Consider the following 16,004-nt stretch of genomic DNA (forward strand, 5'->3'; position numbering starts at 1 on the left):
GTAGCATATTCTTGTTTAATTTTTCCAACTAGGAACAAATTTGCCAAGGACACTCGTCCGTTGAAGGTCAGCGCACAAAAACAGTTTGCAACTGTGACGTCACAACCTTTTTTTCAGTGGTAAGGTAAGTGCCACGGACCACGGAAGGAAAGGACATTGAAAAATATCGTACGTACTATGGTCGTATGGTATGAGCAAATTCTAACCTGTGGTGAAAACAATGACTAATAATTGTTTAAACAATTAAAACCCGTATATTGTTATGAAGTGGAACTAAACAAAAGGTTGATTCTCACATTATCGCCGCAGAGCGTTAGGGTAAGAGAAATTACTGGTTATGGACGTTTAGGAGCTAAAAATAGTTATTTTAGAGAATGTTTTCTAATGGCATTTCCTGTAATCTTCCCTTTAGCTGCATGAGTGTGACTAGGGATTCCGGCTCTGATGAACTACTGCCTGGTAGGATGGCAAGAGAGCCTGTTTTACTTAATGTGTATGACATGTATAAAATTAACGAATATACCTCGAATATAGGTCTCGGGGTCTTTCATTCAGGTTTGATTAAATTTATAAACCGAGTCGTTCTGCTTTTAGAACTATTAATTTTAGGCGTCGAAATTTACAATACCGAATTTGCGTACGGGGGCCATCAGTACCCTTGTACTGGCATATTTGAAATTAATCCTCGGGACGAAAAAGATCTTGGAGAACAGTTTAGGTTTAGGTATGGTATCAAAAGTGAAACCCTAGTTGAATATCAAACGTTGCTGTGTTCCAGACAAACTATCCAAGTTGGTTACACGGATTTTACGGAAGAGGACGTTAAAAAAATTGTTAACGAGCTAGGCAAAGAATTTCGAGGCGACAGATATCATTTAATGAACAACAACTGCAACCACTTCTCGGGATCTTTTACCAAGGTGCCATTCCGTCCCATCGTATGCGCCCGTTGCTCATAAAATTCATTTTCAGATTTTGTGTGGTCAAGATATACCACCGTGGGTCAACCGGCTAGCTTATTTCAGCAGTTGGGTGCCGTTCCTCGAACGCTGTTTGCCCAAAGAGTGGCTGCAGCATCCGCTGAACTGTAGGCAGGACTCCACGTGTTCGGAATCGTCGACGCCCTATTAACACCATTGCCAAATAATAATAAAATGTGTCGTTTTTAGAGTGAAAGTTACTAATTCGTTTAAAGAATTCGATCTATATTTTGGAAAAACCCAAATGTGCATGTTATAGAGGTAAAGGAATGTGGACTGCAGTCGTAAATTTCGAGGATGGATGGGCCTAATTTGTTGTTGATTTTTTATTTCAGTTCTTATGTTTTCGATTTGATTGCTTCATAACACGACCCTTCGAGAGGGTTTGTTTTTTGGTTTATCTCCTTTACCAATTTCTTGATATACACAAGTACAAGTATTAAAATATTATGTAGATGATAGTTGGTATTGTTGTAGCTATTTATATTTCAATTGATCGTGTGAAACCCCCTAAGGAAGCACTTTGCGAAAGGGTAAGTGTGATAAAGTCTTTCGTTTCATAAAAAAAAAAAAGAAACCAGTGGGGTAGTCGTTAAATTTCGTTTAGAAATGAGAAACGGGAAATTAGAGAATCTTTAATTGATTTAATCAGTGGCGTGTCTAACTTTATTTAAAAAAAAAAAAACCTCCACTGCACCACTGGTTTTCATTCCTCCAGATTTTTATCGTATTTTTTTTTACTCACCATATTGTTGCTTTGTAACACTAACTCTGTATGGTATAAATCTATTTAAAAATAAAACGAACGTAATTCACGCGCCGACGCTAAGGGGTTTGAATATGGCGCGAGCGTCCCATATTTCAATTTTCATGATAATAAAGGTAATTTTATTTTTTATTGCCTTTTTTCCTTTCACGAAAACGCAGCGAAATTTCCAAACTTTATTCCTAGTAGAATTAGAGCATACACCCGAAATAAAAACACAATATTCGTAACACTGAAAATATAAACAAATGATATATATACAATGTTAATATAAACTTTTCTATTTTAAAATAAACGTATCCACTATGAGCTAGCGTAAACGGAACTCGAACCAAACGATCAAGAAATGTGGACTATTCACCATTACATTTTTAAATATTTACACACGCCAATTTCTTTTGATTATCGATTATTGAGGAATCAGTCTTCTGCGGCGATAAATTTTATTCAATGGTGTAACAAAAAGACTACTTCCGATCGCCGAAGGCGGGGGGTGGGTGTGAGGGGTGATTTTGGTGTAAGTATTTTAAAGTGGAATGGCCCAGAAAAAGTAATTGATCTTTATACAATTTGTTGAAGTTCAAATTAGTTGGAATAAAATGTCATCCAAACGTTTAACGTGGGCGTAAATTCCGTTCTTTTTTTTGTTCTGATTGTTGGTATTTTGAGATACAGTCTGTCTCAAATTTATTCTTACTTGAGTGGCAAGGCAGGAGTGGGTCATATATATTTCTTGAGTGTGTGGCAGTGTTGAATAATTGTTTTTACTGTGCGTTTTGAAAAAATTAAAAGAATCTAGAAGGAATAAAATAGAGGATCTATTCAACAAGCATCTGTAAAAGAAACCTGTCTACTTACAAAAATGCCAATATCGTCGATAAGGGATATAACTAATAGTGCAGATTTGAAGAAGAGGATTAGACGTAGTGATTATCAAACTCAGTCGAAGTGTTATAAATTTTATACACGAAGAAGATTGAGACAGACTATAACACCCATTGGTTTTGTACGACAAATCAGATAATCCAAAATAGACCGATCAAGTCATCCAGAATTGAAATGCAACTTTATAAACTACTTGATTTTGGTCACTTACGATTATCGCATATTGTCTTTGCAAGGTGAAAATTATAACGCAAAACGTGTTCATTTTGGAGATTACGTGCACACCAATTGGAAGTGTTTGTCTTTGTAACTTGTCCTCTACAAAGCCAAACAATGGTGGGAAAAAGACATTCGAAAGTCACATGCGTAGAATTAAAAGGAATGTATTCCAGCACAGCATAAAACGAGCATCGTTAGAGACAAATGAAAATTTGAAATGTCCAAAACAATTTCTAAAAATGCAAAAGCTAATGCCATAATCTTGGTTAGTATCCAGTATCCCAAGGTAACCATTTTACAGGACGAAGGGGTTTCTAACTTGAAATGCGTCTACTTTTGTTGATTTTTCGTGGAAAAAGTGACTTTTTGAACGCAAAATGTGTTTTTATTACTATTACGAAGACGTGCCCTGAATTTGTATTTGTAGATTTTACGTAATTTAACTATTTAAAACGGAATGATTAAAATTTTAATGTTGTTACATTGTTAATTGTTTTGTGCCACCTTACGTGGCATCAACTTTTCAGATGATTCTTGTGGTCTCTGCCTCTCTCTGAGTTGTTGACTATGTTTTAATGATCGATAAACCAAAAAAAGAGTGCGGAAAGGTTCAACAAAGAGGTAAATCTGATTCCGAATGCAGAGGTTAAACTTAACCGGTTGGTTAAGTTGTTAACTGAGATGTTAACCTTCGTCGTACCGTGCAACAACTCAATTTTTCTTATATCTTTTTAATAACTTTACACAAGGGTTCCGCAATTTTGATTAGTCACGATTATGCGCAATACAGTCAGTATCAGATGGTCTCAGACATTTTTGATTTTTGAAATCATTACGCTAGCGTGAAATGTTACACAATAACTGATAAAATAAATATTCGCAAACCAAATAAATTAACCGATTTAGAGTTAGAACGATTATTGAATGACGATCTCAATGATGCTGACATAGAACTCTGTGGTAGTCAGGAAGATAGTGATGATGTTCCGGAAATGAGATTTTGAAGATGATATAATAGAAGCAATAAATAACGGTGGTGCTCTAATGAATGTCTGAAGATGTGATTATGGAAGACGGAAATGACAGTGGTGCTGTGAGTAGTGTAATAAAGACTGACGATAGTGAAAAAATCTTAGAAGAAGGTAGGTTATTTTATCGAACCAAAGATAACTCAAAACTTAGACAAAAACGACGAAATTTGCAAATATAATTAGGAAAAAGCCTGGACTAAGTCAACACAGTATCAATATTGCTTCAAAACTTGATTCAGTTAGACTGTTTCTGACAGACGAAATTATAGAAATAATTGTCATTGCATACTAATGATAAGGCAGAACATGTAAAGTTATCGAATTATATATGGCATTTTTCACTAATAGTACCTATCCCTGTCCAATTTTTCAGACTTTCAAAATTTGGAATGAAAAACACCCAAATCAAACACAACCTCTACAACACATATGGAAACCAACAGATGCTGTTGAAATAAAGCCATACATTGGCCTCATTTTTATCTTAGGCGCCCCTCAAGCTATACAACAGAAAAGAATCAAGGCGTAAGAGTCGTCTTAGATCTTGTCGACATCTAGGAACCGGATATGGCATAAGCACAGATAATTTCTTTACAAGTTTGTCCCTAGCAGATAAACTATTAGAGAAACAAATGACACTTTGACAGGTTTGACATGATACTAAATGCATTTATTTTATGGAGTGCAAAATTTCCAGATGAAAAATTAAAAAGCAAAGACAGCAGAAGAAAATTTCTTTTGGACTTGGGAGAGTCATTGATTGGGGAAAATGTTATAAGAAGATTTAAAACAACCAAGAATTCCCAACAGTGTCGAATCATATGTGCTAGAAATGTTTCCACAATTGGAAAAGCACCACAAAATCTATTCCTAAGAACCTGAACGACCTGTTTCTGGACGATGTTATTTGTGCAATAGAAACAAAGGCAACAATGTTGTGATCGAAAAAAATTTGCATGCACTGACCGTAGTGTAAAACATATAATTTGCAGATTGTTTGGAAAAACGTAAGAATTAATATGAGTAGAGCAGTTCGTCTAACTTTTTTGAGAATTGTTTATTTTGTTCAACTTTTTCAATAAATATAATATGCATTATACATATTTTATTTACATTAACTATTTCATTTTGTTGTCACAGTGTATATCTACCAGAATTGTCGCATAAAATATCAGAAAGCGTTCAAATTAGAGTGGGGTACAATTGTATCATCCCATGGTGTTCTGCGTAACATTTAGACCCCAGTACGACGATGGCTAATTAAACTATTTATCACGTAGTTATGAAAATTTGCATATTGTTACATTGTTAATTGCTTTTTGCCACCTTACGTGCCGTATCACACCAGCAGCAACTTTTCACATGACTCCTGTGATCTCTGTCTGTACTCGGCATCACGCGAAAAACCTCCAAGCATTAAAGTGAGTTGTCGACTATGTTTTAATGATCGACAAAGCAAAAAAAGAATGCGGAAAGGTTAAACAAAGAGGCAAATTTTGATTCCGAACGTAGAGGTTAAACTTAACTGAAGAAACGTCAACGTAAGTTCGATTTACAGTGTACCAACACAAATATCAAGTTGGTAACTTGAGATGTTAATGTTGGGCTCGGCTTTGAAGAACACAGGTCAGACTGAATCTCGTTTATTAGTATCGACAACAGCCTTAGAGGTTTACGAATGCCTTAACTATAATATTATTTCGAGGAATAATTAAATAGTCATCTATTCTAATAAAATATGATAATAAAACTTTATACCATTTTAAAACAAACCGTTAGTGGGAAAACCGTAAAACAAACGAAATAAATAAATATAAATTATAAAATATATATAATAATTTTTTTCTTTTTGTTGAAGAACGCGCTGACCGATACAACCGCGATAGACTTAATTGACTTGTATCATTTTCGCACAAATAATATGGATATATATTACAAACGAGAAAATTCGCTAAAAACAATATACACACGAGGGGAGACGAGCGAAACAAAAAAAAATAAGTACCGTGCCGTTAGCGCTAATAACATTTAAATGTCGTTTATATTAATTATTGTTTGAATAAGATTTTTCTTTCTAAATCTTGAGGTAACTACTCAGTCCCGATAAATAAAGTGTCGATCTGGTGTGACAAAAATTGCGTGAGCCGACAACTATCGTACTGGAAGACGAAATTGTTTTTTTTTACGCATTCGCTAAGCGAAGGACACCTTAAGCATCGATCAAACGAAATCCGCTTAACTGTCGTAACTCGAGCTGTTGTTGTGGTGGTCGGCCTGCGGAGAAGGCGGAGTCGACAGATTCGAACTGTTGTTGCTGGCTATCGAGTGACGCGGACTGCCTCTGTTGTCCCCGCCCTGCAGGAGAAACAAATCGGTCAACGATCGTACCGTAAGTAGGTCGATGCCCGAAAATCTCGCGTTAAATACCGCCGCGTCCCAGTTTTTTCTTTACCATTTTGTCCCAGTGATGCGTTAATGCACCACCTATCCTACGATTTTTTTTGTTACATCCAGGAAATATTTTTGCACATCCTTTTAGAAATTTTATTATTATCACATTTTCAAATAAATCCACACTATTAAAAAAATATATTTTGGATTTGCATTGCCTTTTTTGTTAAGTCTATAGCACGTAATTACATCGCAGAAAACATACATTGCCAATACTATATTGATTATGCTTTATTTTTTGAAAATATTTACTGGTGCGTGGATGCACCACTGGTTTTATCTGTGAAACAAAACTTTGCTATTACAAGTCTAGACCAGTCAGCGCATGTAGAATAAACGTCCAACAATTAGCGTGTTCTTTAGTATTAGTTTGTGCCTTGTGCAGTGAAGTAAAATATGGCATTTCCGAGGTATTTGACTCAAAAAGAATTAGAGGCGGCTATGGAGGAGATCGTGATGGATGAGAGCAATAACAATAAATTACATTGCTTTGCGACTTTTAAAAACTGATAAAACAATTACTCAAAGAAATTTTGCACCTGCCATAGATGAAGTGCGTTATGATGATCAAGGTCACATCATGATTGTTCATGCTAATAAAGCTCGAAGGAGACGTAGAATCTGCCACAGCCACACAATTTACGTTTGTAATAAGTGTAATGTGCATTTACAAACTTCATGCTTTGGAAAATATCACCAAAAATGAAACCAGTGGTGCGCTCACGCACCATAAAATATTATGCGTTTTCTTTGTATCAAATCAGGTTCTAATTGTAAAATAATCTACTTTTAGTTGTTTTTTGTCGAATTTGAACTTTCTTTTGTATATTGATGTATAAATTATATGTTACATCTTATGTGTCCCAAAACATTATTTAATGTTTTTTCCCAGTGGTTCGTTTACGCACCAGTATTTTTTTGTATGTTTCGAGTTTTTGTTTTTATTTTGACACATGTAATGTATTCTTAAGTGTAACAAAATAAATAATTTCAGAGCAAAAAAGTATTTTTTTATTTTTTGCCTGGAATAATATGGGTTGAGAGACTTTTGCAGGCTACGGTAATACTATTTGCGAAACGTCAGCAGGTTCGATTAATACCGAGTTTGGGCACTATAATTGCGATTTAACAAAACTTTACAATATTACGTCGAAAAATTAACTTGGAGGGGGGAAAAAATTCTGTTATCTATACTAACGGCTAAATAGGCGGCCGTGGTCAGTATATGGGCATACGCGACCCAATGCTGTTGTTATAACAAGACCAAAAATATAGTGCATTCATTGCTTTGACGTTTTAAGTATTTTACAGTACCTTAACCGCGGACCTTCGCGGTTGGTAAAACCCATCCCAACAGATGTTTATTCTTGCCATAGATTGACCGTAACGGATATTTCTATAAACTTGAAATTTTCTCGAGCTTTGGCCCTGCGAGGTTGCTTTCACTGCATAGTTCAAGTACCTCTATTTATCTTTCAGGTAAGTTTAAAAATAATCATTTTAGTCTTATGTGTCTGTCGATTAACACCACAAAGATAAAGGTACGTCATAAGAATACAGATAAATATTTATTAGAATCTTACAATTAAACATTTTTTGAAGGTTCCTGTATATTTACCCGGATTGAGATGATTTGGTCCGAGTTGAAAGCGCATATAAGAAGAAATAACACTGCACCAAAATTTAGTGATAGTACTATAAACATAATTCGGCAAGAGATGGCTAAGTAATCAGTAAAAAGCTGGTCTGACTGTGAGAAACGAGTAATAAAACAAGGAAATATTTAACAAGAACGATTAGGAGCGGTAGGTGACGCCAGTATACCTAAGAGCCGGAGTAACAGAGCTCATTTCACATATACTGCAACTCCGGTACAAGCATGCAGTATGTTTTTTGACCAAGAAATTTTAAAAATTATTGTAAAACACACAAACGAAGAAACAAATAGAACAATATCAGACTACAATAAAAAAATATATTCAAATAAAATCTCATCATAAAATAGTAGATATGGATGAATTAAAAGCCACCATGTATTTATCCGGCTTACAAAAGATAAATCACACTAATTATGGCCACCTTATGGCATGTCTCTCTCCAGAATGGCTGTAAACAGATTTAAATTTTCGCAAATATTAGAGAAATTTGGGATAAATTCATAAATAAATATCAGCCTGATTCTAAATGCACTATAGATGAACAATTGCTCTCTTTTTGTGGCAAATGCCGATTTAGCATGCTAAACCAGATAAGTACGGAATTAAAATTTAAACCTTAAATGGTTTTACAACACACTATCTATTCCATGATATCCTTACAGTGCCATCTTATAATGTCAGAAAATTGAGATGGTTAACGCGCTATTCTTATGGAATGCTAGACCAAGCTAATATAAATTCGTTATTTAATTTTAAACCAATAACTAGTGAAAAGATATCTCGTAATAATTGTATTTTAGATTTATCTTTATCTGTCATTACGTCGTTATTGATAAGACTTCAACTACCTACTTCGCAAACGACATTACGCTCTCAAATAGAAGCTCAGAAAAATTTACCTGAAACTGAAGACCCTAAAGATTTAATGGCTGAAAATACACTAGAAAAATATAAACGTTGTTGATATTGTCCTAGTTCATAGACCGAAAAACATGTTATAAGTGTTTAAAATATGATCATTCTATATGTAAAGAAAATACAGCTAAAATTTGTATGCAATGCAGCATGAAATGATCTCAATATTTTGTTGCGTTTAGATTAATAAAAAATAAATGACTTCGTATTGTTAATAAAGCATTATCATTTTAAAAACACTGAACTTAATTTAACTAAATAAATATATTTTTGTAATTAAAGCTAAATGAGGTAATAGTTTTAATTTGTTAATTCCCCGTAAATATGTTATTTTGAGTAAAATACCTTATTTTAAGTTTTTTTATGTAATTTTTGTAGACTTTTTCAAAATTTTTAAGAATACTATTAATTATGTTGCCAACTGTTACCGTTGACTACCATTGGTGAAACGCGTCCGGATCCAAAATACAAAAAGCTGCGACGCGGCGACCTTTAAAGCTACATCTTCGTGATCGTTCAACAGACCCACACGGGCAAACGGTTAGACGGAGACTGGCAACATCGCAAATTAGACGAAACTACAGAACAAACACTGCATTCCAACGCGTCGAGCGTCTCGGTATCAAAACACCTTAGATTATACATTCCCATAGAGCGTGAACACGTGCGCCTACTTCAATTGTTTTAATGACCGCGATGTCCCGTTGTCGCAGTCACGTGACGTCACGAGAGCAATACCAAAACAACCGGGCTCACTACAAGTAGTTTTTTTTTTCTCGGCGTTTTTTGTTCCTGCGTTATTTGTGACTTAGTTGGTTCCCCTTAATAGGTTTGTCGTTATATATAAGGGCGGTCCAAAAATAAATAAATAAAGAAAACAGATTCGGACAGACAAGAAACACATCTGATCTATGGAGGAACGCTTACGATAGCGTACCTGTCTCAAAAACTGTGGCAAGCAATGATAAACTTTTCAAAATTCGCTTAAATGAAGTTCTGAGAACCTGAGGGCTATGCATAAACTTTGAAAAAATTGAATACATGGTGGTATGCGGGTACAGGGCAAAAGGTAATCGTGGGTGATGGATCCGATGAATATTTGAAGCTGGACACCAATATAACGGAAGGCTTGAATAAAATTCGCAATATTGGTGGAATATATAATCTAAGTGTCAAGAAACCGATTATTTTTGGAAACTTTTATTTTTGATACGGACGTTAGACGAAAAAGTGGGGTTAATGTCAAACCGGAAAACACGCCGAAAACGAAAAAATTAACCTATACTTAAGTATCCGCGACCGAGCAACAGCGAAGCGTTTTTAATTGTCATAAGGCCGCCCGTTTGGACCGTCCCACCTGGAACGTAAGCGAAACATTGAAAGTGTGTCTCAGAGTGTGACGTCTTGACTTTTGACAGACCCCCTTAATGTTGAAAATTCTACATAATAAATTTAACTAAAAATTAACATGTGTTTTAGAAAAAAATGTTAAATAAAAAAGACTAAAAAAAAAAAATTTCAAATTATTTTCAAATTGCACATAGCGGTATATAGAGAGAAGAATGCAGCCCTCTAAAAGTACGTTTTATTCGAAATGGAAGTGTTGCTTACAAAAAGAATGAAAGAGTTTATACTGGCAGTGAAAGAGGAAAATAAATTTACTTAATGTCACAGAAAACCCACGTGTAAGTGAACGAAAAATGTCCCGAAACTTAATAATTTCTAAGAGTTCGTCAGCAAGAACTCAATGAGAATGATTATCAAATTAGAATGAATGGACTCGAGAAAGAATTTTTGAGCAAGATGATTTTTTTCAAATATGTGTTATTTACGGATGAATCGACATCCCAGTCATGATGTTACACAGTTGGGGCAAAGAATATTTGTATATCTATCTTATAATTTGACACCCTGTATATGCTGGACATTTTTTTGAGAAAGATGATTTTTTCCAAATGTGTTATTTACGGATGAATGGACATCCCAGTCATGATAATACAAAATATTGGTATATATTTACGTTTGGGTAAAATTTATCTCATATTTACGAATCAGCCTGTATATTTGAAGATACTTTTAAATTGTTTCTGTCAGTTTAGTTCGATACGTTATTCTTTAAAACCAATATTAAACGCGATGTATTAACTTGATACCCTGTATATGCTGGCAAAATATGCTACAGAACATTTTAAAAATTGAAGATCTTCCATGCTCAAACAAAACAACGTAATTAACGTTAATGACGACGCTAAGGGTGAAAAATTTATATTTTGGATAAAAACGTACTGATTTAGATAATTATTAATAAATTTTTCATTAGTACTAATGCGATTTTTTTGTACCTAAATAAACTTGGTATAACATTTAAAGGTTCCTCCTACAAGACGATACACTTTGAGACAAACGATACAGAGAGATACCACGCAACGCCCCGCCGACTCACCCACCTTGATCATGTCGTGTAGCGACGACATACTGCCGATGCTGGCGGGATCGGGCGAAGGTGACGTGTCCGAGGGGCGTGGCAACGCGGGCGGTAGGTCGCGCGGCCTGGGCGGCGCCGCCCTTTTCGCGCCATTATACGCGGGGAACTGAGCCCTGATGGGCGTCGGGTTCGAGATCTCGGGACGCTGCTGACGTCGCTCGCTGGGCAACGGTTTCGCAGGAACGGGTGGTAATGGCGCTGTCTTAGTCGGCTGCAAACGGAATATTATACACATACAGTGAAAAGTGCCTATAGCAAAACTCTGTATTACGAACAAAATTTGTCTCCATATAACGCTATGTATTAATCCACTCTGGATAACGAATTTCTCAATCTCCATACCGAAAGAAAAAAGGGCACATTAGGTAACAAAGTAAGGAATGTAGGCCGACTTGTAATTAATCTTTGTAAAAAAAACAGTCCATTGCCCGATATCAATTCTTTCTATTCCAGGGAAAATGTTTGAGGCTATTATAACATAGGAGTTACTTTTTAAACTTATTTTAACAATCAACTTGGATGATGAAGAGGATAATGTCCCCCTTACTCAATGATGAAGCACACAATGCCAACCAGAGTGTTATAGACCTCTTACAAAATATTAATCCAAATGTAAGAAAAATTACGAAAACGAAGTCTATAACTCGAACTTGAAGGGATTGTGAAAAAAGTTCCGAGTTATACGTAGAGAGTTTGAGTTAAAGAAAAAATGCATACGTATATGACATTTTTTTTATTTAAAAAAAAATCTAAACAACAAAACCTAAATTATGGACAAATAAAAATAGCAAGTTAATAAATTCTGCCAGCCAGGTTGTACTTGCTTTTAAATGTTCATTTTCCAGGCTGTCATGTCATAGGTTGACAAATATTTTTTTTCTTGGATACCATTCCCTACTTTTCCAAAATCTCCGTTTTTTCGTAAATTATTGTTAATGTTTTATGCTTTCGCGACGAAGACCCCTAAAATAGGTTGAGATACAGAGAGATTCGAGTTACTTTAATTTTGAAGGACAAAAAAAAAGTTTAATCAGCCTAAACCATTTTTCCAAGAAATTATAACAATTACTTTTTGCACATAGATATTTTTGCATTGTCATTCAACTCAACTAAATTTATTTCGACGTTCCTTTCTTGTTTTTCTACTTTTTTTTTTGGGTTTTGAAATAGTTTTGCTTACTCTCTTGAACTAAGATAAATGTACTTAGTTTTAGTGTACCTTTGTAAATTGTGACGTTATTTCGTCATGTTAGGATACCTTGTTTTAATAAATGAGCCGTTCATTTATCTTTAATTTAAAATACTTAAGTTTTTGCGTTTTTCCAAATTAAAAATATACGCAAGATATATGGTTGACTTGCAATGTTAAATCGCATTTAAATGATTTAATTTTATACATCTTAGGTATTATATGACCTTATACATTAAAAGGACTTAGGTGACTTTCAAAATAAAAATTTGTATATTTCAATACCGATTTATTTTTTTGACAGTTCAGCATAAATTCTAAATGTTACAAGTGCCAACTTGATAAATAATGAAAATGGACTCAAGCCACTTTTAAACTAAACGGCTCAAAAACTTACCCTGGCCTGCGGGGGCGGGGCGGCGAACGTCAAATGATCGGGCACGTGGTCCACGAGACTGGTGGTCAGGTCGATCAGTCGCTGCTGCTGGATACTGTCCCCGGGTCCCACGTGACTGATGTGGTTAAAATTCGTCGGGGCCGATATTAATTTCGAACGTCTGTCTGTGTTCCTGTCCACCGAATAGAAAATGTACAGGGCGACCGAAAATAACGTTTGAAAAAAAAAGTTTTCAAGAAATATCTTATAAGCTCATTTAGTGCGAATGACAAAAAAATGCGTAATATTGTGTAACGTAATGAACTGTAACTTTTTATTAATTTAGTTCGCAATGCGCAATTAAAAACGCAATTTTTTATCAAATGAAGATACGAATGTCTTGCTTCGTTTTCGTCCAGCAAATTTTAATCGGTATTTTATTAATATCTTTAATATATATTCCTTGGAACCAGGTAGTTTTAATGTGTAGTGAAAAGAGACTGACTTATCCCTAACTAGCTTAAAATTTTCAGTCAGTTCAGTGGCGTCCCGGGCCGAAATTTGGCGAATTTTTTCATTACGAAAAATTACGACTAGGTAATTTCATTTGTCATTTTTTCATTTAGTAACTAAAAATACCGTTTGGCCGTTATACGGTGCTTACGACTTTTCTCATTTGTGCTGCTTTTAGTTCGTATAGTTCCAGCTCTTAGCGACTTCAATTGTAATTTTGAACGAAACAAATTTTTAGTTTTAAATAAAAAGAAATCAAAATAAAACAAAAAACTAATTCGAAAATTGCTATTTGACAACTAAAAAAACAAGATAAAATGGCAACAATAAAAATACAAGAGACTATCATCAAATTCGACGTTACGCATTTCATTAATTAATGATTAGGGTCCAAAAAACTTAATTCTGGGTAATTGTGATTTTTGGAATATAATTATTGCTAACTAAAATTTTTCCGATCGGATGAATGGTTTAGGAGGAAAAGATGTTTTTCTGGAAACCACAATAACAAAAAAAAAATCAAAAATTAAAAAAAAAAATGTTCGTGTTATTTTATTGCTTCCAATTTGAAGAGTCTAAATGCGGGTCCGAACTTCTACTTGTCTCCCAAGTCTGAAGTCGGTAGCTGCAAATTTGGGGCACTTATTACGTTTTTTAATATCGCACGCAATATTACAATACTTAAAAACCTTAAATACAAAAGTTTTAGCTGACTATATGGGCTATATCGTCACGTAAAAGAAACTGACATCTAAAACACAGATTTTAAATTATCGCCAATTTTCTATAATAGGGGGACACATTTTTCAGTTTTTTTGAACTTGTGGCGCACCCTGTATATTTCTGAAAAATTGTCATGAATAAAAGTTTAGTTCTGCGTCTTCTGGTTCAAGAATGTCAAGCTTGTAAGTAAATTTGACAAGGCCGAACCTACCCTCTCTGAGACCTGTGTCCCTCTCTGATCGAGAACCGCCGCCTCGGCTTCTGAATTATTCTCCCTTCGGTATCGAGAGTGACGATGTTTTCCAAATTAATCAGCTCCCCTGCGAAAAAAAAATCGCGTCGGCGTGAAGGGCAAGGGATCAGGGGCGGGACCTAAAACTCACTCTGATGGACGTTCGACAGGTACAAGAGGTGCGGCAACTCGTGCAATACGCACAACGACAAGCTACCGCTGTCGTTTAACGGCTTCGACCTTTTTATGTTCAACGTCTGCACCCATTCGCCGGTGGCGCAATTGAAAATATCAATGTGGGTTTCGCTGTACACCACCAGGTGGCCGTCACGGTAACCTAGAGGGATGGAAAAAATTATGCAAACTTTTCATGAGGTTTATATGCTTGAACTAAGCGACAGCTTTTAAAATACGAGAGCTACCTTTTATATTTCGGAATTCGTAATAAAAAACTATAAGCTACCAACAAATATAACTTTATTGTTTCTCTAAATGTTCACCCTGATGATCAATACACTTTTGCATTGGATGAAACCTAATTTATTTCGTCATTTCCGTGTTCGAACAACCTGTTAATAGGTAGAGTATATTATTAAAACAAATTGTTTAGATTTATCATCCGAAACACCTATACCAAATTTCAATATAGAAAGGTGTAGGTTAGCATTATCGAACCTTTTACAGTGTTCATCTTGTGCCGATTTTCTCACGTTGATATATTGTTATTTAGACCAGCATACAAATAGAGAAGGTGCGGAGGGGTGGCAGTGATACTGATTAAAATTTTTGCAAAAATTAAAAACATTTTGCACATGATCGAGATTTTCATTTAAAAATGGCAAAAGTTTTGACCACGTGAATTTTAAATTAAGTCAAAAGCGATTATTTAGCAAAAATCTTGTTTCGTTCCTAAAGCATTTTTTCTACAATGTTTTGAGCCTTCGTGAAGAAAAATAGGTTTTGGATACTATTTAAACCTTACATAATAAAAAAAGCGATACGAAATTTATTGTCAAAATACTCAAGTCAATTGACACCCTGTACTAATGGGATTGGAGGATTAGATTTTAAAAAAAAATGTAGTAACTCTAATGTTTTCAGTGTACCAGAAAGAACGATTGAAATGAAGAAAATATTTTGCCACATATCAAATCAATCAAATCAAAATCAAATCTTTTGAAAAATCGTCCAACCAAAACTAAACGATCGTCAAAGACCTTTTCCCACATCGAGTCGGGCACCTCCAAAACATGCTTTTTAAACGCATCAATCGCCTCTCTCTTATTCCTAATGTATGGGGAATAAAAAGAGGTCATTAGGTGCTAAATCAGGACTATATGGTGGATGGCTCATCAAATCAAAATTTTTACTGCTCAAAAAACTTAACTGAGTAAACCTAACCTAAAAATGTCAAACTTCCCTACAAAAACGTTTGTCGCTAGATGGCAGGACTAGTTTAAGAAAATCCCGAAATAAAAGACAGCCCTCGTATAACAAATGTTTTTTTTTTTTGCGATCAGGGATTCATGGTTCTAAATTATTTAGTCTTGATTCTTCCGTATAATTTTGATGTAAAACTAT

The 16,004-nt window shown here is 34.9% G+C and overlaps 2 protein-coding genes across 8 annotated transcripts in view; one reads left to right on the plus strand and one right to left on the minus strand.

Moving 5' to 3' along the window:
- Window positions 1–177: 177 nt before the first annotated feature.
- LOC132698398 (deubiquitinase DESI2) lies at window positions 178–1,846 on the plus strand. Of its 2 annotated transcripts, none has more exons than XM_060664433.1 (5): window positions 178–318; window positions 372–555; window positions 610–724; window positions 779–920; window positions 973–1,840. In XM_060664433.1, the coding sequence occupies exons 2-5, from the start codon at window positions 375–377 to the stop codon at window positions 1,129–1,131; spliced, it is 597 nt and encodes a 198-aa protein (XP_060520416.1). In that variant the 5' UTR covers window positions 178–318; window positions 372–374; the 3' UTR covers window positions 1,132–1,840. The 2 variants fall into 2 exon arrangements, with proteins under 2 accessions (XP_060520416.1, XP_060520417.1); XM_060664434.1 differs by having other exon boundaries at window positions 195–318; window positions 413–555; window positions 973–1,846.
- An 87-nt stretch (window positions 1,847–1,933) lies between these two features.
- LOC132698394 (serine/threonine-protein kinase Genghis Khan) overlaps window positions 1,934–16,004 on the minus strand; it is a 43,371-nt gene continuing 29,300 nt past the window's right edge. For 5 of the 6 annotated variants that reach the window (XM_060664425.1, XM_060664428.1, XM_060664421.1 and 2 more), the window contains 5 exons: window positions 14,575–14,760; window positions 14,403–14,511; window positions 12,977–13,148; window positions 11,353–11,601; window positions 1,934–6,236 (listed from right to left, as the gene is read on the minus strand). In XM_060664425.1, the coding sequence (XP_060520408.1) occupies window positions 6,117–6,236; window positions 11,353–11,601; window positions 12,977–13,148; window positions 14,403–14,511; window positions 14,575–14,760 (836 nt within the window). In that variant the 3' untranslated portion in view covers window positions 1,934–6,116. The remainder of the gene's footprint in view (window positions 6,237–11,352; window positions 11,602–12,976; window positions 13,149–14,402; window positions 14,512–14,574; window positions 14,761–16,004) is intronic. The other variant, XM_060664427.1, reaches the window with a different exon arrangement.

Source organism: Cylas formicarius, unplaced genomic scaffold (assembly GCF_029955315.1).
Source record: "Cylas formicarius isolate icCylForm1 unplaced genomic scaffold, icCylForm1.1 PGA_scaffold_2__14_contigs__length_35257938, whole genome shotgun sequence".
In the NCBI taxonomy this organism is placed as follows: Eukaryota; Metazoa; Arthropoda; class Insecta; order Coleoptera; family Brentidae; genus Cylas; species Cylas formicarius.